Source organism: Simochromis diagramma, unplaced genomic scaffold (assembly GCF_900408965.1).
Source record: "Simochromis diagramma unplaced genomic scaffold, fSimDia1.1 OVJJ01000365.1, whole genome shotgun sequence".
Lineage (NCBI taxonomy): Eukaryota > Metazoa > Chordata > Actinopteri > Cichliformes > Cichlidae > Simochromis > Simochromis diagramma.
The window spans coordinates 326,470-348,246 of record NW_024387230.1 but is presented as its reverse complement, the minus strand read 5'-3'; the positions used below and the strand labels follow the sequence as shown (position 1 = coordinate 348,246).

Here is a 21,777-nt window from a genome sequence, read left to right as displayed (position 1 = left end):
GCCCATTGTCAGGGTGAGAGAGGTCTTTTCCTGGCTTTGGTACTGAACCACTTGGTCTAAATAGACTGCAGGTCAGCAAGCTCTTAGCAAATGATGTGTTTGGCAGTGAATACTGACAGTGTTGGCCTCCAAACACTACATTATCCTCTGGAATGTACTTGGGGCATAACACAACCCAAAAGGCATTATTTTCCACTCAAAAAACCAAAGCAGAGACAGAATGCAGTCTTCATTTGCAAATTGAACTCTCTGGCTCTCCCGCAGACGTTATCATAGATAGCAGTATTATTTCCAGTGTGGTACTGATGGTTTTAAATATGTTTATTACAAAACAAAACAAAAAATAAACTTTCAGTGACCGCTCTGGTTGCTCAATTTTCTCAAATCTCAATCAACAATCTCAATCTCAAAACTCACATTCCTTTCAAAGCTATTGGAAAAAATAGTTTTTATCCAACTGAATGCGATTTTGAATACTAACGGTATTAATCAGGTTTTTCAGTCTGGTTGCATCTACATTCCACGGAAACAGCATTTTTAAAGGTTTTTAATGACATCCTTCTATCAAATGATCCTGGAAGCTCTGTGATTCTTGTGCTTTTAGATCTTACTGCAGCATTTGATACTGTGACCACATTATTCTCATCTCCCATTTGGAACACTGGGTTGGCATTAAAGGTGCAGCACTGGGTTGGCTTCATTACTATCTGAGTGACAGAATGTTTAGTGTTTATGTTGAAAGATGTTTGTCAATGTCCGCCCAGTGTTCTTGTGGGGTGCCTGAGGGCTCAATCTTTGGTCCTCTTCTTTTTTCATTGTACTTGTTCCCTTTGGACTCTATTCTTAGAAAACACAAAATATCCTGTCACTGCTACACAGATCTATGCCATATTTACTTGCCTTTAGCACCTAATAGTCCAGGCTCCATCCAATTCCTTTTAAACTGTTTTGAAGATGTCATGGCTTGGATGGCTCTGAACTTTTTGAGCTTGAATGAAAGCAAAACAGATGTAATTATACTTTGGCCTAATAATATCTCATGCAACCCAGTTATCAATTATGGTTGGCTTAGGTCAAACAGCATGTCACAAATCTGGGAGTCATTATGGACTTGGATTTTAAACTGAATAAACAAATCAGTTCTGTGTTGAAGAAAATCCTTTTCCAGTTTAGGCAAATAGCAAAGATTAAACCAGTTTTGTCAAGGCATGACTTGAAGGAAATAATACACACCTTTATCTCAACTTGGCTTGAATATTGCAATGCACCTTATACTGGAGACAGCCAAGCATCCATCTCATGTCTTCAGCTTGTTCAATGTTGCTGGCCTGGTACACAAAGGCATGAACATATTTCAACTATCCTGTCTTCTCTTCATTGGCTCCCTGTTTATTACAGAAATTAATTCTGTGATAAACAGGCTTTTTTTTCAGCGGAGTATGAGGGGACTGTTTTACAGCTCCATCCATTAGAAAGATAAGAGCATGTGAAAATTCCTGCAATGGTTCTACTTCCTGTTTTTGTCTTGAAAAGAAAGATACATATGACTTAGTACACCCATACAATTCCTGTAAAATAGTCAGAATCTTTTCTGGATTTTCTTTTTCCTTTTAAAGTCAATACTTAATCTCTTAAGTAGGGATGGGTACCGGTACCGGTTCTGACAAACGGTAGTAGAGGAAAACAGCTAAACATGAGAGGTTTTTGGACAAAGTTTGTGTTTTTTCCATTGATTAAGCACTGCTTCCAGCCAAGAGTGATACCATATATGCCCCATAGCTGTAGAAAAGGCTAACATTGTTATCTTTTTACAAAAAAAAAACCAGCTGAACTTGAGAGGTTTTTGGACCAATTTTGTGTTCTCCATTCTTTAAGCACCGGTTTGAGCACCAGCACCGTTTCAAAAGTACCGGTTTGGCACCGGTATCGGATAAAACCTAAACGATACCCATCCCTATTCTTAAGTGATTCCTTCTAGATGATGATAAATGAACAGGGCTTGTTCGGCTGGTCGTGCCCTTAAGCCTAAACTTCTTCAACCCACTCAACGATACTTATACAGTCTTACCTCTGAACAATGAGCACTTCCTTTCATGAGGCAGGTAGATCACTCTCTGTTATTGGAACTGAAGCAGAGGAATACCTATGAGTAGACAGATTGGTGGAAGTAGTGCTGGTCCCAGGTTGATCAGGTTCTCGCTCTTGTAGCATCTGCCGATTTTCTGCTTGCAGTTGGGTTAGCTCCTCCTCCATAATAAAACAGAGGAGTATTAACTTTCTAGGACCTGGGGTCCACCTATGTGGACATCACATTCTGGGTTATTTAGACCAAAATAATCAATTTTGCTCTACAAGGGTGTGATATCCACTTATGAGCAGAGATGTGCGTTACTGTAATCCGATTACTTTTTACTTTTTCAAGTAATAAGTAAAGGAAGGGATTACTATTGCAAAAAAGGTAATTCGATTACTGTTACTTTCCCGTAGGAACGCTGAGTTACTGCGTTACTAAAACCGTGAGTTTTTTGCGAGAATGCCTCATGACAATGACGTAAGCGAGTGCGACGTTCGTGACAACAGCTGTGTGCAGATCAACAATGGAAGTACTGACCTTATTTTGAGTTTGATTCCATAAAAAGTGACAAAAATATTAGTGTCCGTTGTGCGTGGGAAGAAAACTTTTTTATAACGAAAAAACAACCCTAAACTTCAGAGCAAGCACCAAGTGCGCTACAACGTAATGGGAAGTTCACAGAGAAACTCGCGGATTATTCCACTGATCGCTGTGGCACACCTGCACCAGGACAAACCTCCGCCTTCCCCACTCCTGCTTTACAGGTGAAAATAGAGCAACAGGACCGCTGAGTCTTTGATTTTATTTATTTTCTGCTGTGTTTTACTTGCATCTATTTGAAAGAGTGAGTGTAAACACAAAAAATATTTTATTTTATATGCTGGAATGTGCAGAAAATAGGTTTAAATTTTAAACAAATTTCTTCCAGTCAGAGAATGTTGCATATAATTACGTTTTTGCTTGATGCATAAAGTTAAAAGATTAAAACTAATAAAACAAGTTAAAAAGAGATTATGCAGAAAAAGTAGAATTGGGCTGAAAGATCTTTCGCTTGATTACCTATTCAGGTTATAAATCGTGTTTTTAAAAAGTAACTAAGTAACTAAGTAATTAATTACTTTTGAAAATAAGTGATCAGTAAAGTAACAAGATTACTTTTTGGGGGAAGTAATCAGTAATTAGTTACTGATTACTTTTTTAAAGTAACTTGACCAACACTGCTTACGAGGACATTATACTGCTACTGTTCTATTGAAATTTTAAACAAATATCCTCATATGTGGCTGTCATTTTTTCTTAGGAACAAAAATCAGGTAAAAAAAAAGAAAGAAATCTGGTAATTCTTTGTTTTTACATTCACTGGGTCCCAATATGCTCAAATATCAAAGATAAATTAACAGTGTTGGGTAAGTTACTTTAAAAAAGTAATTAATTACTAATTACTTAGTCAATATTGTATTTAAAATACTTATCTAATTACTGTGTCAGAAAAGTAACTCAACCCTCCTGGGTCCAGGGTATAATTGGCCGTTTTTGACTACTTTTGATTTGACCTCTATATTTCACCTTTAAAATGTGTTTTTCTTGCCTTGTTTGGTATCATTATTTTCAGCACAACCTCAAATATCTGAAATTTGAGTTATTCTTTCATTTTGGTATACTATATTAGCACAGTTGATCTAAATTAAGACAAAAAATTCAAAATCCGAGTAGAAAAAAGTTATATTTTTTACTGTATAACCCACAAACATGTTTAACGAATCATTACTTTTTGAATCATAACTTGAAATACAAATAGAAATTGTACATTTCTAAAAATTATGCACAAGTTTTGCAAACAACAAAGTTATATGGTACTATTTACCTAAAAATGCAGCCAAGGCCTCAGGGGTTTTTATATAACCATTTAAATCTATTTACAGAACAATCAGGTGTGCTGCATCAAATAAGAAGGTACACAAATTATTTGTGCCAGTCCAAAAATGTAGTTTGTGCTCAGTATAAGACAGAGGAGAACACCACAGGCCTAAAACCTGCAGGTCTGACAGCAGGAGGTGCATCCGTCCAGTTTTCCATGTGGGAACAGCGTTTACACTGGAATCTGCCTTTGACGGCTTTTTTAGAGCAAATATGAAATTCAGCAGTATAACCGACACACAATACAAGACAATAACTACACAACACATTAGCTACAGCCTCCAAACATGCTAAACGTCACTAATGTCTCACATATGAAAACTCACTCTTTCTCTCTGTCTTTCGCTCGCCCGCTTTCCGTTGCGAGTGTCACTCCTAAAAACTTCCCCTTCTCCCTAAACAACCAAATGTCACATGTTGCCTTATCATTTCTTTGATTGGCTTACATGGTAAACTCACACCAATAGGGAAGGGGTGTTTTTTCTTTTTTCACTCGCAAGCGGAGAGTGTTTGCTAGCGCTGTCTGTAGAAAACGCAGTTTTTACCGTTCTTCCCGCTGTAAACACCACTGTTTTGTTCAGAAAAAAAACATTGCGTGTATTATTTATTTTATAACTCTGGTTTTACGTGGCCCATCGACACAATTCAAAAACTGGTATATAGTTTGAAGTCCGCACTTTCGACCCAAGTTGAAATGGAGACTCTGACATGCTGCATGTTGTAGCTGTGTCGTCTTAAATTGGTCATGTGATTTTGACGCGCCGGTGCGTCCGGCGACCCCAGAGGGTTAATTACTAAAAAAGTAATTTAACTAAATACTTCTTAAAATCCCTATAAACCTTGAGTGGGCAAACAATAGAAATTAAACTCTTTAAATAATAAATAATATTTTTAAAGACGTAGACTCTACAGTACGCAGCGGTAGCATCTCTTCCACAATGTAGCCTGCAATTATTTTTTTTAAGATCACCTTCAGACGCTTTCTGTGCTGCTGAAGTAAAAATCACGTTTTGCCTGCTTAGCAGGAGTTGCCGCGGTGTTATCCACGGATGATGAACAAGGATCACTCAGAAGTGTTCGTCTATGCTGTCGTGTCAGGCGCTTCAGTAGATTACTCGTGCTATTAACAGCAGACGATAGTTTTTTGTCCCCAGGACATAGCTTACATATTACTGTAATGTTCGTGTCTGCTTGTTTCAGAAAAGTGAAGAGACGGGAATATGTCCATTTCAAAACACAGACACTCGCTTCAGCCGAGTCCGACATCTTCCGCTTTAGAATACGACTATGCAGCAAACTGGCGCGAAATGACATGCACCTGCACTACAGCGATGTTAAAGCGGCAGAGTTTACTTCTACATTTAGAAGATAAATCATTGAAACTAAATAATGATATTCAGCGAGTTTAATTATTTTACAATGTAACGCAAGTGCATTGTAAGTAACTAATTAAAATACCTAAAAATGAACAGTAATTAGTTACTCTACTTTTTCAGTGGAAAAGTAATTTAATTACAGTAACGCGTTACTTAGTAACGCATTACACCCAACACTGGAAGTTAAAAATGCATGCCATGAAAGAGTTTGGGTGTTTGGAGGTTAAAGTACCACGTTACAATGATTATTTGCTTTAGTTTATATATCCACTGCCTTGAATACACATGAACGTTATAAAGTTTACCTTACTTGTTCTGGTGGCAGGTCAGGTGAGCTGCCTCCAGAACAAAAATAATTCATTGGACAAGGATGAGGGTGTTGTCAGGCCAATAAAAGCTCTTGATCATGTTTGAATTAGTCATTTCTTTCTGACTTGAAACTGCATACAGTTGCTCAACACAGGCAAACTGACACTGATAAGGACAAACAAAAGGTAATTTTACAGTCGATTTCTTTCTTCATTATTAATGAATAATTAGTAGTTATCTATTAAATATCAGTACAGCATTATGAACTGACTGCAAAAGTAACATTTCCTAATATGTTTTTCAAACGTTATCATCAGATTTAATTTCTGCACCATGAAGATGCTGACAGTGTTTCTGCATGTGTGTGTCATGATGACTTTCACACACAGTCTGTGTGAGTATTTAAAACAAGTATTTTTTCTTCTCACTTCATCTACTTTATAATATACATATATACTCTGCAGATACAGAATATACATGCAAAACATAACCAGATAATGGAATATCTTAAATTTTTCACAAAAAAAGAATTGTGTTTCAAATAAAACGTCTTTCAAACTGTCTTTGCAGCTCTTCCAGAGGAAACAATCATGCCAGGTGAATCTAAAAGTTGTCTTTTAATGAGAATATATTTTTTCAACCCATTAATAAATAATGGAAGTTATTGCACTACAAAATTAATTGGAACCAAAGAACATTTTAACTCATGCAGATGTAGACAATTGGGGGACACCGCCACCATCTACAGAAGGTGAGTACTTATTGGAGTATGTGATTTTCTTTTATTCTATTTTATTTTTTTCCTTTTTTAAAATTAAAGTTGATCATAAGAAAAATCTATACTGTACAGTCGTGGCCAAAAGTTTTGAGAATGACAGAAATACTTGTTTTCACAAAGTTTGCTGCTTCAGTTTTTATGATAGCAATTTCCATATACTCTACAGTAGAATGTTTTGGAGAGTGATCAGATGAACTGCAAAATCCTTATTTGCCATGAAAATGAACTTAATCTCAAAAATTCAATTTTCACTGCATTTCATCATTCAGCATTTCATGCCATAAAAGGACCTGCTGAGATCATTTTAATAATGTTCTCATCAACTCAGGTGAGAATGTTGACAAGCACAAGGCTGGAGATCATTATGTTATGCTGACTGAGTTAGAATAACAGACTGTATGCATTAAAAGGAGGGTGATGCTTGAAATCGTTGTTCTTCCTATTAAACATGGTGACCTGCAAGGAAACACACGTAGCCATCATTGCGTTGCATAAAAAGGGCTTCACAGGCAAGGATGTTTTTGCTACTAAGACTGCACCTAAATCAACTATTTATCACATCATCAAGAACTTGAAGGAAAGCGGATCAATTCTTGTGAAGACGGATTCAGGGTGCTCGAGAAAGTCCAGCAAACACCAGGATCGTCTCCTAAAGATGATTCAGCTGCGGTATCAGAGTGCCACCAGTGCAGAGCTTGCTCAGGAATGGTAGCAGGCAGGTGTGAGTCCATCTGCACGCACAGTGAGGCAAAGACACTTGGAAGATGGCCTGGTGTCAAGAAGGGCAGCAAAGAAGCCACTTCTCTCCCAAAAAAAACCCATCAGGGACAAACTGATAGTCTGCAAATGTACAGCGAGTGGACTGCTGAGGACTGGGGCAAAGTCATTTTCTCTGATGTTTGGGACATCTGGAAAAAGGCCTGTCCAGAGAAGAAAAGGTGAGTGCTACCATCAGTCCTGTGTCATGCCAACAGTAAAGCATCCTGAGACCATTCATGTGTGGGGTTGCTTCTCATCCAAGGGAGTGGGCTCACTCACAATTTTGCCAAAAAACAGCCATGAATAAAGAATATTACCAAAACACTCTCCAACAGCAACTTCTTCCAACCAACCAAGAACAGTTTGATGAAGAACAATGCCTTTTCCAGCATGATGGAGCGCCGTGCCATAAGGCCAAAGTGATACGTAAGTAGCTCAGGGAACAAATAATTTTGGGTCCATGGCCCGGAAATTCCCCAGACCTCAGTCCAAATGAGAACCTGTGGCCAATCCTCAAGAGGCAGGTGGACAAACAAAAACCCACTAATTCTGACAAACTCCAAGAAGTGATTATGACAGGATGGGTTGCCATCAGTCAGGATTTGGCACAGAAGTTAATTGACAACATGCCAAGGCCAACTGCAGAGGTCTTGAAAAAGAAGGGCCAACACTGCAAATGCTGACTCTTTGCATAAACGTGATGTAATTCTCAATAAAAAACATTTGAAACTCATGAAGTGCTTGTAATTATACTTCTATACATCACAGAAACAACTGAAACAAAGATCTAAAAACACTGAAGCAGCAAACTTTTTGAAAACTAATATTTGTGTCATTCTCAAAATTTTTGGCCACAACTGTACACTCAGTTTCATACTTTCTTCTTTATTTAGTTGTTTAAAAAAATATTGTACAATAATGTAATATAATACATATTATAAGCTTGTGTAATCATACATTTATTATACTGTATATAAGGACATGCTAGGTAACATTTTTATTTCTTAGTTTACATTTTGCTAATATCTCTTCACTTCTGTAATTTACCTGCATTTTGTATTTCTTTTTAATGTTGTAAAACATAGAAGGTAATCAATGACACCACAGCAATGATACACTAAAAAATATCTGTGGTTCAAACTGTCTTTGCAGCTCTTCCAGAGGAAACAATTGTGCCAGGTGAATCTAAAAGTTGTCTTTTAATGAGAATATTTTTTTATCCACTAGTAAATATTGAAAGTTTTTACCCCATGAAGTTAATTGCAACAAAAGAACATTTTAACTCATGCAGATGGAGATTACTGGGGAACACCACCATCTCCACCATTTACAGAAGGTGGGTATACTTATTGGAGTATATGGATTTATTTTATTTTTTTCCTTCTTTAAAATTCAATTTGAACATAAGGAAAATCTACACTGCAGACTCAGTGTCATGCTTTCTTCTTTATTTGTTATTTGTTTGCAGATGACTCATTTGGGGGCTGGCATCCATCTTGCCCAGATGGATGGAGTATGCACAGTCAACAGTGCCTCATCTTTGTTCCAGAAAACATGACCTGGGACGATGCTCAGGTAACAAGGATGACTTTTTTCCTATTAATGAATCTTACATTTTCTTGGTCACTCCATGCTTGTTTATCTCCACCGTAGAATAACTGTCACTCTCATGGAGGACAGCTTGCATCTGTGTATGATGACTTTCAAGCTTATGAGATTCAAGCAGAGCTGAAGCGTGCTGGACATGATCATGGAGAATTTTGGGTTGGAGGCCATAATAGTCCAGGGGTAAATAGCATGATGTCTAAGATTTTGAGAAACAATTGATTTTTTTTATGAATATGAATTTATATAATATTTTATTTTGCTTTAACAGAATCCTTCTTGGTCCTGGAGTGATTATATGGGAATCTCTGCTTTTGCTGACTTTTGTAATGGAGACACAGTCAAAGAGGAGCACCACTGTTTGCAAATAACTTTTACTGGTAAGTCTGTCAAGTGTTTAAAAAAACCCAAAACAATCTTGTTTGGATTCATCTATTTTGATTATCACTTCAAACTCATTACTAGTCTATCAAGTGTTTTAAAAGTATGTATTAAAGTATATTTTTCTTTTCTTTGAAAGATATTGTTATTGCACTGAGCATTGTTTCTTATCCTAGAATATTTACAGTTTGTGTTCCCAGTGATGCATCATTAAATAATTGAGATTTTAGAAATAAAAAAATTACAGTCTTCTGAAGTTACACAAAGCTATCATGTTATGTTCAAAACTTCTATGTACTGGGTTATTAATAGGTGGATTAATGTTGTCCTTGATTAATGTTGTCCACTCACTAAGATGTTAATTGTGCAGTACAAAAAATAACTGTAAGTATTGTGTACGAACATGGTGGGTGAAACAGATTAAAAAGACAGGGATATTTATATATAGGCACAGAACACTGAATTGAGTAACATAAATGGCTGTGAATCAGAAAGTAAAGCAGCTAATCACTGTTTTGTGTCAGTCTTCTTGACAAATACCCTTTAATGTAAATACCATTACCATTTACAAATACTGTAATTTCACAGTTAGTACTGAACGAACTAAAATTACACTTATTTGCTAAATATTGTCACCCCATGTTGGAAACCTTTTTAGTCTGAGTAACACTGACTGAGTGTAAATTTTGTGTTTTATTTTGGTTTTCTTGCAGAGGAAAAGAGTGGATGCTTAGAGAGCATGGACTGTGAAACTGAGCTCCCGTCTATCTGTGGAAACATTATTATGTAATTGTGAATCAACTCTATAATGCATCAGTAAAAAGCACAATGATCTGTGTTTTTCTTTCTCAGTGCTGTTTCTTTCTCTGTATTTCCACACCATCGCTATGATGCAAGCAATCAGGCATCATGTGCAATGAACTGGAGCTGAATTTTCTGTATGATTAAAAGAAAGCTTTCTGCAGACCTTTACTTTGTAGAGTGAACTGTATCTCATTCTTAAATTAAAACTGTTAGCATTGAAATTTGTCTGTGAGTTATTCACCACTAACATTAGCAAATTGAATACAAAATGTTTTTTTTTTAAAGTTTATGTCCAAATGCCCCGAAGGAGCTGTGCCTTCCATGGGATGAGATGTTTATTCATGGTGACATAGAAACTGTCAATCATGTTCTTCTGACAGCCAGCAGGGTGGAGGCATGGCTATCGTCCCTGGTGGTTACAGAGATGTTCCTCCAAACTGCAGCATGACTGGGTTAAGATAAGGAAAGTCAATGGTAGACACCAGAATAGGCTGCAGTCTGACTAAAGTATTGTAACCCACGCTCCAACCACTCAGGGAGGAGTTGAATATGAGTGCAAATAACCATAACACACAGGAATTTCAGTTGACTGTGATTTTAGTTATCAACAACCTCAAAAAGAAATTACAACTTTGGCCCTTTGCTAAATAAACTCACTGAAAACTCATTGCTCTTAATTATCTGAATTATCCATTTAAAACATATTTGGTTAGGTTGCAGCCTTGCCCTTCCGTTTGCTCCACAGATTTATAAAGCGGAGATGATTGTCAAGTCAGAGAACAGAGAGGGTAACACTTTCTAACTTGACACGCAAATAAAGCACAAGTACCCTGTACTTACTTAAGGAGACACAAATTCTTCTGTAAATAACTTTAAGTATCGTAGCAGCCTAAGTAATTACTAAGTAATTAAGTAATGCTTAAGTAATATTCTGCATAATGAAAGTCTGCCTATTCAACTCTCTCTATATATTACCTTTAAAAATTTATACAGTAATAATCACTTTCTTCTTCTTATTGGAAAATATACATTGATACGAACAATCAAACTTTGTAGACCATAAGCATAATCTGACCATATAATAATGGAGACAAGGAGAGTTATTTTCATTAAACTGTAGTTAAAAAAGAAGAACATGAAACAATTCCATAACCCTTAAAAAAATAAGTTTTAACAATACATTACCATATAAAACAATCCTTACACTCAGAGCTCTCGTGGAATTCACAAGTTCTTTTTTTTTCCTTTTCAATTTGAAAAATGTCTTTGACTTTGTGAGCAAATCTCGGAAAACTTCCTCAGACTGTCAGCATATTTCTGCATAGTCACCCCAACTAGTAGAAAAGCAATGGGCTCAAATTGTGGTCATAAATATTTTGTACTTGTAAATCACAATGTGTAGTTGTGAGCTGAGTTTTGAAACCTTATAACCAATTTTTTAACTTTGCTCTGAATCTGTTTTTCTCTATGCACATTTAAATCTGCAATGTGTGAGTTTAGCACTTTAACATTTAAACCTCGAGAAAATTTGGTAATTCACTACAGAGAACCAACTGATTTAAAGCATGAGGGAGTGGTTCAGGCTAAAATAGTCATTCTGATGACCCCATGAGGACCAGACTGGATAACAGCAGATCTTTGGCAAGGTTTAACAGCTGGGGGGGGGGGGAGCCTGGAGGAACCAATGCTGTAAGAGCTAAATAAAAACACACCCACAAACATAAACAAACATACACAGGCAGGGAGAAAAAGACAGCGAGAGAGAGAGAGTCAGAGAAGGCAGGTTGGCTCAGGAAGACTCCGGGATCATGACCTTATCATATTGTGAAATATCCTGCAAAACGAGCTATGGTCTACTAACTTTGTGTTATTTGAAGGTTGAATGAAATTACTAAGAAGTTTAGTTAGGTTTAACAGGTCAGCTTGCTTTAACAATAATGCACTATGTTGCACTGGTGCACACTTACTGTAGCTTGCTGAATTCCGTTGTGCATATCCACCAAGAGAAGTAAACCTTAGGTCAGCAGTTGTGTTTGAGCTAGTTCAAAAGGTTTTTTAAAAGTGTTCTTAACATGTTTGCAAACAAAACCTTCCCTTATAAACCTACTTTGTTTTTACAGCTTTCCAATACAACAGCCTCTTGTTTAGATAGTTGAAGGTTTCTGGACTGAACCTTAAGAGACTTTATTGCCTGTAGTTGAAAATGCAATGTCTGGTGAGTTTTATTAGAAAGCAAACCAACAGCGATTGTACATAAACTCAGTATTATCTCCTCAACTGGGCAACAGTCTTGGTTCACTCATCATGACTAACTGCAGTTTTAGTACAAAAACAGAAACCTGTATCTCCCAGTCACTAGGGCTGGTGCTCCACCTCCCCCGGCTGATCTAATATCAGAATCATATTAAGTTCATTTCAGATATATTTTATTTTTTATAGAGCAGTCTCAGAAACAACAGTCACCTTAAGGTCTCAAGTCAACTTGTATTACAAGGCCCAACAAAATTAGAGCGCAATCCCAATCAGACAGAAATCATGAAATTTCATTTCACAAGAGCACTTTCAACAATCAGTGAAATTCTGTTTCTCCTAGATGAAAAGGACTGTAGATAAAGTGCAAGAATTATGGCTAGTAAACCCACTCTTTTCTAAACATCATAGGAGGAAGAGTTGGTTTAAAAGATACATTTTCCTCGTACCAACCCAGTACTGGTAATTTTTCTTATGCAGATGAGGCATTATTTCTGTACCATTATTTAATTCCAGAGGCTTTTATGTTATTTTTTTTGTACTTGTTGACTTGTAAAAGCCTATGCGACATATTTTATTTCACAATTCATTAACCGCACAGAGAAGGCATCGTTTAAATATGTTAAATATGTTTCTTTAAGCAAGTTCTTCATGACTGAGCCAAGTGTCCCCTTTTTTGGAAATCAAAATATGGTCATATGCAATATGTCATTGCAACATAAATGTGAATGTAACATAATAATATTATTTTTTCAATATGCAGACAAAGTGTGCCCACAATGGATACACGCATGAACAAGTAAAAGAAAAAACGAGGCCACATGCTACAGGTCAAAAGGAGAATCTGATCTTTTTTTTTTCTACTGAAAGTGGAAATGAAGGCTCAGCCCTTCTTTGTGTCTTGCATTATATGCAATATTACACAGCAGTACAGAATAGTTACAACACATGCATTGGGACAGATGAGTGCTAGTGCTAGCACTGGACTTTTTAGCATGTATTTCAATACTGAAATTCTCTCTCCCTTATTAAAACGCATACTCATACCTGCAAATAAGTTAAAAATGGGGTATGTGAGATGTACAATTAAGGGTAAATGCAGGAGTCATATCTCTCCAATATATAAGATAAAGATAAAGTATCTGTAGACACATACATACACAGTTCATGGCTATGGGTGAATATATGAACCTTGACCATCCATCCAGCCATCGATTCTAATGTGGATAAGTCACAGAAGATGGATAGATGGACTTTAAAATTGTGTCATTTCCCATTACCAAAGAAAAGTTGATTTTTAATTGTTGACTGGTTGTGCTCTGTCATTGAACATCAGTCAGTAGATGAAATTAATTATTTAAGTAATAATTAAGTAATTTTATGTTTTGATTCAGAAACAGAAAAGTGCAATAAAGATCTTAGTTACATCTTTTTTTTCATCAGTTTTTTCTTTCTAATGAAATATTAGTTCCTGATTTTGCAACTATGTAAATATAACCAACTATCCTCTGTGTTATCTTTGTGTTTGTCTTTCTGGGGACCAGTTTAATCCATGGTACAGTTAAACTAAACATAATCAAACAGCTGGTTATACCCTATCCATAGAAAATAAAACTAGTATATATATAATATATATTAAAATCAATCACAAAAGGCGCCCAGCCTGGAATGTAAATGTGCCTGTCTCTAAGCACTTACACTTCTGTTTTTAAAATGTTAAACAGCTGTCACAATCATCAGAAATAGATTTTTGATGGTACATGTTTTGAGTGGCAGTCCTGAGTTCGATTCCAACATCAGGCCGGGGTCTTTCTGTGTGGAGTTTGCATGTTCTCCCCGTGTCTGCGTGGGTTCCCTCCGGGTACTCCAGCTTCCTCCCACCATCCAAAGACATGCAGCTTGTGGGGATAGGTTAATTGGATAATCCAAATTGCCACTAGGAGTGAATGTGAGTATGAATGGTTGTCTGTCCTTGTGTGTTATCCCTGCGACAGACTGGCGACCTGTCCAGGGTGTACCCCGCCTCTCGCCCTATGACAGCTGGGATTGGCTCCAGCACCCCTGAAGACAGAAAACTAAACAGCAGTGAAGTTTGTAGGGTTACTGAAGTTGGGCTAGCTGGTATATAATGATGTGCTACGTGACCGCTAGCGACACAGCTATGTTAGCATAATGTAAACAAGCTAACTTTTTTTCCACTCGATAAAAGTTAACGTGAGTGTTCTCGGTGGTCAGGAACAAATGTAATCGCATGGCAGGATGCTGTAAAAGGACCAAACTTCAGCCAGGAGAACAACTGAGATAATCCATCCACAATAGGAGGTTAGTCATTCATATACTGCTGCATGGGCTGGGCTGTAGCTACATCCTAAGGTTTTAAAAACTGAGCTTAAATAAATGATTAGCGGTAATAAAAGCCGATGGAGGTCAACAGTGATCACTGACTGTTTTAGGAGCTTTTTGAGATTAAATAGAAGAAAATACGAAACATTAAACATGTTAACAACACAAAAGCCATATTAAACGCAGACTACTTTAGGCCCGGAAGTAGGATTAAGGATAAGCCACAACACAAAACCTCTTGCCAGTGCAACAATCAGGCAATGAGTAAGGGATTGGTTCAGGCTAAAATACTGTGATGACCCCCATGAGCACCAGATTGGTTAACCAACAGATCTTTAGCAAGGCTTGACAGCTGGGTGGGGAAGCCTGGACAAACCAATGCTGTAAGAGCTAAATAAAAACACACCCACGAACATAAAGACACATACACAGGCAGGGAGAAAAAGAGAACAAGAGGGAGAGAGAGAGAGTCAGAAAAGGCATGCCAGTGCAGGAAGATATCCTGCAAAAAAAGCTATGGTGTACTAACTTTGTGTTATTTTTAAGGTTGTATGAAATTACTAGGAGGAAGTTCAGTGAGGGTTAAACAGGCCAGCTTGCTTTACAGTTTAGATTTTACAATAATGCACTACGTTGCACTGGTGCACAGTGACTGTGGTGTTCCTGGTCATAAGTACATATTGTTGAATTCAGCTGTGCAAATCCACTAAGAGCAGATAAACTTTGGCCAGCAGTTGCGTTTGATCTAGTTCAAAAGGTTTTTTAAGGTGTTTTCAACACCTTTGTAAACAAAAACTTCCCTTCTTAACGTACATTGTTTTTACATCTTTCCAATGTGACAGCTTATGCCTTGCATTTTCAACTAAAGAAAATAAAATCAGGTTCAGTCCAGAAACCTTCAGCTATTAATGTCACAAGAGTTGTCTATCTATTACAAATCAGAGGCTGAACAACAAGTTGCTAAATAAGACAGTATCAGGTGGAGGGTAGCAGGTATACTTACTAACACTGTCACTTTATCAGTGCTGGTCGTCATGCCCTTTGCTGCTAAAGTATTTATACCTATATTTATACCTACATTCTATATCCATACTCCACATACTGGTACTCAGGTTGTTACACTCTACTTATCATATTATTTATCATATCAATTTATGATTTATTCTGCTTTTTTAAACTATTTATTTATTAATTTATAAAAAAAATAAGTTTTTTTCATTATTCTGTCTCTTTTCGCTCCGGGACCGTGTGTACATAATTTCGTTCCACCTCATGTTAACATGTGATGAACATGGCTTAATGCTATTCTGGATTTTAAACAGCACTCTGTACCTGCCAGTGGCTGGGGCCGATGCTCTACCTCCCCCGGCTGATCTAATAATTATTATAATCATATTAATATCATGTCAAATATGTAGTCGAAGTGTGACCACAAAGGATACATGCATGAACAAGTAAAATAAAAAAATGCCAATGCTACAGGTCAAAAGGAGAATGTGATCTAATCTTTTTCTACTGAAATTACACAGCAGTACAGAATAGTTACAACAGATGTGTTGGGACAGATCCCTGCTAGTGCTAGCACTGAACCTTGCACCATGTATTTCAATACTGAAATTGTCTGTCCATCATTAAAACTCATACCTGCAAATCAGTTACAAATGGGGTGTGTGAGCTGCTTTACATCACACACAATAAATTATGTAAATAATGTTAAAATTAAATAACATATTACTTAAAAGATATTTTTGTTGGTAATAGTGAAATTTAATATTATTGTATTCATAACGGTGAATGCAGGATGCTCTCTAAATAAAAAGAGAAAAGAAACGGAGGACAGTTTTATCGATTGTTGAGTGGTTGTGCTCCGTGGATCCTCCTCTTTGATCATCAGTCAATAAATGAAATTAAGACAACATTGGCACCAAATCCAACCTTTTGAAGGCAAACCATTTCTCACTCACCATCGATAACTCCACAGTTTTCCCTTCTCCTCAGGTTAAGAGCCTTGGTGTCATCCTAGACAGTTCACTTTCCTATAAATCTCACATCAATAATCTCACCCGTTCTGCCTACTTCCATCTACGTAACATTAACAGATTGCTTCCTTCTCTTTCCACCCAGTCTACATCCATTCTTGTCCACAGTCTTGTTACCTCCCGTATTGACTACTGCAATTCTCTTCTGCATGGTCTCCCCCAAAAATCCCTCCATAAGCTTCAACTGGTTCAGAACTCTGCTGCTCGCATTATCACCAGAACCCCCTCCTACCAGCACATCACCCCTGTTCTTCAGGAACTTCACTGGCTCCCTGTGAAATTCCAGATAATTTTCAAACTTCTTCTGCTCACTTTCAAGGCCATTCATAACCTCGCTCCTTCTTACCTTTCTGACCTGTTAACCACCACTTGTTCTGCCCATTCACTTCGTTCTTCTTCTTCTATCCAGCTTACTGTACCTTCCTTCCGCCTCACCACCATGGGAAGCAGAGCTTTCAGCTGCTCTGCTCCCAGGCTGTGGAATTCTCTGCCCCCTGAAATAAGAAATATTGGTTCTCTCCCCCAGTTTAAATCCCAACTCAAAACTCATCTGTTCAAATCTGCATATTCACTGTGAATCCACTGTTTGTTCATTTTATCTTGTGCTTGTATTTTATTGTTCTTATTCTGCCATTGTTTTACTAAGTGTTTTATCCTATTGTAAAGTGTCCTTGGGTGACTTGAAAGGCGCTCATAAATAAAATTTATTATTATTATTATTATGATGTTTTGACTCCGAGAAAAATGCCGCAATGATCTGGGTGACATGACTTTTTTTTCCATCAGTTTTTTTTCTAATGAAATATTACTTCCTGATTTTGCAACTATGTAAACATAACAGTATATAAGTGCTGCTCTTAGATCTGTTTCCCACTTCATTCCCACTGGAAGGCTGAAGCTGACGGCTACTACTGTTACAGAAATAGATCACCTGCTACAAACTCTCTGAATCTCCTTTCTCTTTTAACCACCTGTCACTTCAGATCTTGTTTTCCACAGAGATACTAAACATAAGCATGAAGCTGCTGATTGTGTCCGCACTTCTTTGTGCAGTGATGGCTTTGACATCTGCTATTGGTGAGTACTGGAGTATAATGTGCTTATGGAATAGAATGGGAAACTGATGATGAAAGTCAACATCTGTTTGAATATATCCAGATCTTGAAGATGAAGAGGGCAGCAGTGGTACAGAGGAACTATTGCTTACAGGTCTGTGGAAAATTTCCAGAATATATTTCTGTCATTCTGAACAGAAGTGCAATGTCCAGCAGGACACACAGCTAAGTTTGTGGTACAAAAGAATTGTTATGGGTTATGAGAGAAAATAAATTGAAAAATAAATGTTTAAACGTTGGCACCATCTGACCAGTTACAGTATGAATAAATGTACAGGCAGGAGAGCACCTGATTTTATGAAGGAGCATATAACTATAATATAGGAAAGTATGAAAAGAGTAAACAAACACAGTTATTGAGTGTAGGCCTGTGAAAAGCAAATGTTTTACAGTCTGTTTTGAATGTAAGCACAGATGTAATTGGCCTCAATTCTGCAGGAAGCTTATTCCAAAGAACGGGACAACCGTACATGTTCTTTGGAACAAGTAACACCACATTTAGCTTTAATTGTGCAAACAGTTAAAAATACATCTGTGGATCTAAAAGGTCTAATTGGGTCGACACTGAACAAGCCAGAGGTGCACTGGGGGGCAAAGCTTGAGCTTGAACTAACATAACAAGAAAGTTCTGTTCTTAACAGGGAACCTTTGCCATGTTACCCTAGGTTGACTTCAGTATGGGACTACATGGTCAAATTACTGTGTATGTGTGAGGACTGGTTGCTGTACCTACTGATCATTTAAATAGTTCTGCAGTAGTAAACTGCTAAGAGTAAACACATGGATCGATTTCTTATAGTCATTTTGAGATAAAAATGTTCGAACATTTAACATACAGTGCTTCACAGATTTATTAGACCACATGTCATAAAAACTAGATGAGTGATAGTCTAATACACTTATATCATCCTTTTTAATTGATAGAAATTAACATTTGATATTTGATTTGAAGTGTAACACATAAGAAGAACAAAAAACCCCAAAACAAACAAACAAAAAAACCCAAACCAAGTGGTCCAAAAAGCTAAAAACCAAAATGACTGTTCCAAAAAGTACTTTAGTGTTGCTTTGTATGCTTGTCTTCAGGAGAAGATCATGTTGTGAAGACACCCAGACGCTGTCCAGTTGGCTGGAAGATGTACTGCAAACGATGCTTCCTCTATGTTTCCCAAGCCCTGTCTTGGGCTCAGGCTCAGGTAAAAATGTGCATTTAACCTTTATTCTTCATGGATTGACTTTAATGCTTTAATACTTTGTAAGTATAGCTTTGTGAAATCCTTAATCCTTTTTTGTTTACTTTGGGAATTTTCCCGTCTCTTGAACTCCACTGTAGAAAAACTGTGAGCAAATGAAGGCAAACCTTGCATCTGTACACAGCTACAGAGAGCACAAGTTCATTCGGAGGCTGATATGTCGTGCCACTCGCCAGTGTAAACCTACATGGCTCGGAGGCTCAGATGCAAAAGCGGTATACATCTCATCATTATGCAAATTCTGACAGATAAAGTATTGTTCTGCTTAGCAAGTACCTTGTTTGTACCCTCTGTTATTTGAGAGTTTAGCTTGTTTGTAAATGTATTATTTTCTTTTCTGTTCTGTTTCTAGAATTATAATTGGACTTGGATCGATGGAACAAATTTCAGATATACAAACTGGTGTCATGGAAAACCGAGCAATAATTATGGCCACTGCCTGGAGATGAATTTTTCAGGTAAATATTTAAAGAAATCCCTTAAACAATAGTGTAAGCCCTATTAATGTTCAGGAAAAAAGCCACAATACCCTCTTTTCCTAAATAATATTATTTATTAATAGTAAATAGTTAATACAAATGCTGCATCTTGTTAAATAACAATAAGTGAATACCAAATGTAATTGTTTTTGTTTAACAAGTGAATAAAAACATTAAATTTTATAGGAATAAAATATACAATAATTTTTGCATTGTGATTTGATAGTAGTAGTAAATACTCACTGCTATTAATCAGTTTCAGTTAATGTGATTTTTGTTGCTTACAGCAAAAAAGTGTTGGAATGGTGTGTTCTGTTCCTGCCTCCGCCCATCTGTCTGCGTCAAGAAAATCTGGTGATTCCTGACCTCATACAAAGGCATGAAGTACCTGGCAAAGAAGCAAACTGTCTCATATATCCCCCAAAGAGTCCGCTTCTCATTTTACATCTTTGCTTCAGTTCTTTTGCAGTGATGCTGAAAAAAAATGCAAATAAAATGACAGAAAATGTAGTTTTTCACTTTCAGGAGTGTGTAATGGAAATGCTGCTTTTAGCAAAGGTTCAAGTACAAAAATGAACTGTTCTTTCTGGCTTGTCTGTATCATTAAAATCTTAAGCACTGAATCAAACTGGTCACATGTTCATGGGTTAACTCATATAGTTCAAGCTATTATTGTTTTCTCAAACAATCAATATAAATTCACGCACCATGATATAATCAAAGTAGGTACAAATCTAGTTTTAGACTCAGAATGCATTCAAACCCTCTAAATAGCAGGTAATTGGCAAAAAATGTCCAAGGATGACCTAGCTGGGATCCTGTGTATATGTATGTATATATATATATATATATACAAAAACAATTTTCAATTTTGTTGTAGTTTATTGCACTTTTTTGCAATTAATGTAGTTACTATGGACTTATTGCATACATGTTATTAAAATATGGGCTATAACAGTTGTATTGATGTATAGCAACTTGAAATGCTCCCAAAAATGGCACTACAGCATGTAAAAATATAAAGTAAGCTCTGGCGGACTTGGTTCTATGGCAGATCTTAAAGGTTAAAGGTGCCACTCAAGAACGTGGTCACACACTGGACTTGGTTTTATCACATGGTCTATCTGTCCATAACGTACTTGTCGAGGATGCGGTGTTCTCTGACCATATGCCTATTTTATGCGATATTGTTCTTTTTAATCCTGTTCTTAAGCGTGCTGTACCTGCTCGATGTTATCGTGCTTTTGGCTCAGATACCGCGGGCGGTTTTCCATATTGTTTGACCAATTTATTTCTTATCCTCCCGAGTTGTCCACCTCAGATGGATTAGTAAATCTGTCCTCGACGCTGTTGCTCCTTTTATATTCAGACAATGCAAGCTAAAGGCTAGTCCTTGGCTAACTGATTTTACCAGAGCCACTAGAAAAGAATGTAGAAGATGTGAAAGACAGTGGAAAAAAGATAGGCTGTGTGTCTCTATGGAAGCTCTTAAGACTAGCTGGAAAGTCTATCAGAGAGCAGTAAAGGCTGCCAAGCACTCCTATTTTTCTCAACTTATTGCTGCCAGCTCGCATAACCCTCATGTTCTATATAATTATATAAATTCTGTAATTAATCCGGAAGGCTATATTCTTTTGCACTCTTCTGTGGTTATGTGCAATAAGTTTCTTAATTATTTTGTGGAAAAGGTTGCTAGTTTGAAACCTCTGACTACCTATTGCTGACCGTACGGAGACAGCCCTCGTAAAAATTATGAATGACATCCTGATAGCGACAGACCGTGGTAAATATGCAGTGCTGGTCTTGTTGGACATGACCACTGCATTTGACACTGTGGATCACAATTTGCTGATCTCCCGCTTACAGCACTGTGTGGGAATTTCTGGTTCGGCACTTTTGTGGTTAAAGTCTTATCTCTTAAATAGGACCTTTTGTGTTAAGTTGGGGTCGGCTTCATCCTCTGTGGCCCCTCTGCTTTGGGGTGTGCCACAGGGATCTATTCTTGGACCGTTATTGTTTTCACTGTACCTTTTGCCTTTTGGCGTGATTTTCCAGAAACAAAGTGCCATTCCATCTATACGCAGATGACTGTCAGCTCTACTTACCTTTTAGTCATTCTGATAGTCTCCAAACTCGACCTCTGCTTGACTGCCTTACTGATGTCAAAGCATGGATGGCAAAAAACTAAATTTTAATGATCGAAAGACAGAAGCAATTTTATTTGGCCCAAATCATTCTTCTCATACTCCGGATGTTGATCTTGCAGCTTTGACTTCCCAACTAAAGAGTTCGATC

At 37.1% G+C, this 21,777-nt stretch overlaps 2 protein-coding genes across 8 annotated transcripts; both read left to right on the top strand.

Moving 5' to 3' along the window:
* The first annotated feature begins 5,728 nt into the window (after nucleotides 1-5,728).
* On the top strand, nucleotides 5,729-10,224 carry LOC120746872 (type-2 ice-structuring protein-like). Of its 7 annotated transcripts, XM_040052374.1 has the most exons (10): nucleotides 5,729-5,861; nucleotides 5,994-6,070; nucleotides 6,247-6,273; nucleotides 6,389-6,427; nucleotides 8,366-8,392; nucleotides 8,505-8,549; nucleotides 8,682-8,788; nucleotides 8,867-9,001; nucleotides 9,090-9,198; nucleotides 9,913-10,224. In XM_040052374.1, exons 2-10 carry the CDS (start codon nucleotides 6,010-6,012, stop codon nucleotides 9,987-9,989), a joined length of 627 nt encoding a protein of 208 aa, XP_039908308.1. In that variant the 5' UTR covers nucleotides 5,729-5,861; nucleotides 5,994-6,009; the 3' UTR covers nucleotides 9,990-10,224. The 7 variants fall into 7 exon arrangements, with proteins under 7 accessions (XP_039908308.1, XP_039908309.1, XP_039908310.1 ...); XM_040052375.1 differs by lacking the exon at nucleotides 6,389-6,427; XM_040052376.1 differs by lacking the exon at nucleotides 8,505-8,549.
* A 7,146-nt stretch (nucleotides 10,225-17,370) lies between these two features.
* On the top strand, nucleotides 17,371-20,090 carry LOC120746873 (type-2 ice-structuring protein-like). The gene is made up of 6 exons (XM_040052382.1): nucleotides 17,371-17,712; nucleotides 17,794-17,844; nucleotides 18,837-18,946; nucleotides 19,084-19,218; nucleotides 19,356-19,461; nucleotides 19,770-20,090. Exons 1-6 carry the CDS (start codon nucleotides 17,652-17,654, stop codon nucleotides 19,838-19,840), a joined length of 534 nt encoding a protein of 177 aa, XP_039908316.1. The 5' UTR covers nucleotides 17,371-17,651; the 3' UTR covers nucleotides 19,841-20,090.
* The last annotated feature ends 1,687 nt before the right edge of the window (nucleotides 20,091-21,777 follow it).

What these genes read in the sequence shown, in the direction of transcription:
- LOC120746873 (XM_040052382.1), top strand. Translation starts at nt 17,652, where the DNA reads ATGAAGCTGCTGATTGTGTCCGCACTTCTTTGTGCAGTGATGGCTTTG. An exon ending in GGCTTTGACATCTGCTATTG is followed by an intron (nt 17,713 to 17,793) that starts GTGAGTACTGGA and finishes GAATATATCCAG; the next exon opens with ATCTTGAAGATGAAGAGGGC. An exon ending in AGAGGAACTATTGCTTACAG is followed by an intron (nt 17,845 to 18,836) that starts GTCTGTGGAAAA and finishes GCTTGTCTTCAG; the next exon opens with GAGAAGATCATGTTGTGAAG.
- LOC120746872 (XM_040052374.1), top strand. Translation starts at nt 6,010, where the DNA reads ATGAAGATGCTGACAGTGTTTCTGCATGTGTGTGTCATGATGACTTTC. An exon ending in GACTTTCACACACAGTCTGT is followed by an intron (nt 6,071 to 6,246) that starts GTGAGTATTTAA and finishes CTGTCTTTGCAG; the next exon opens with CTCTTCCAGAGGAAACAATC. An exon ending in AGAGGAAACAATTGTGCCAG is followed by an intron (nt 8,393 to 8,504) that starts GTGAATCTAAAA and finishes TAACTCATGCAG; the next exon opens with ATGGAGATTACTGGGGAACA.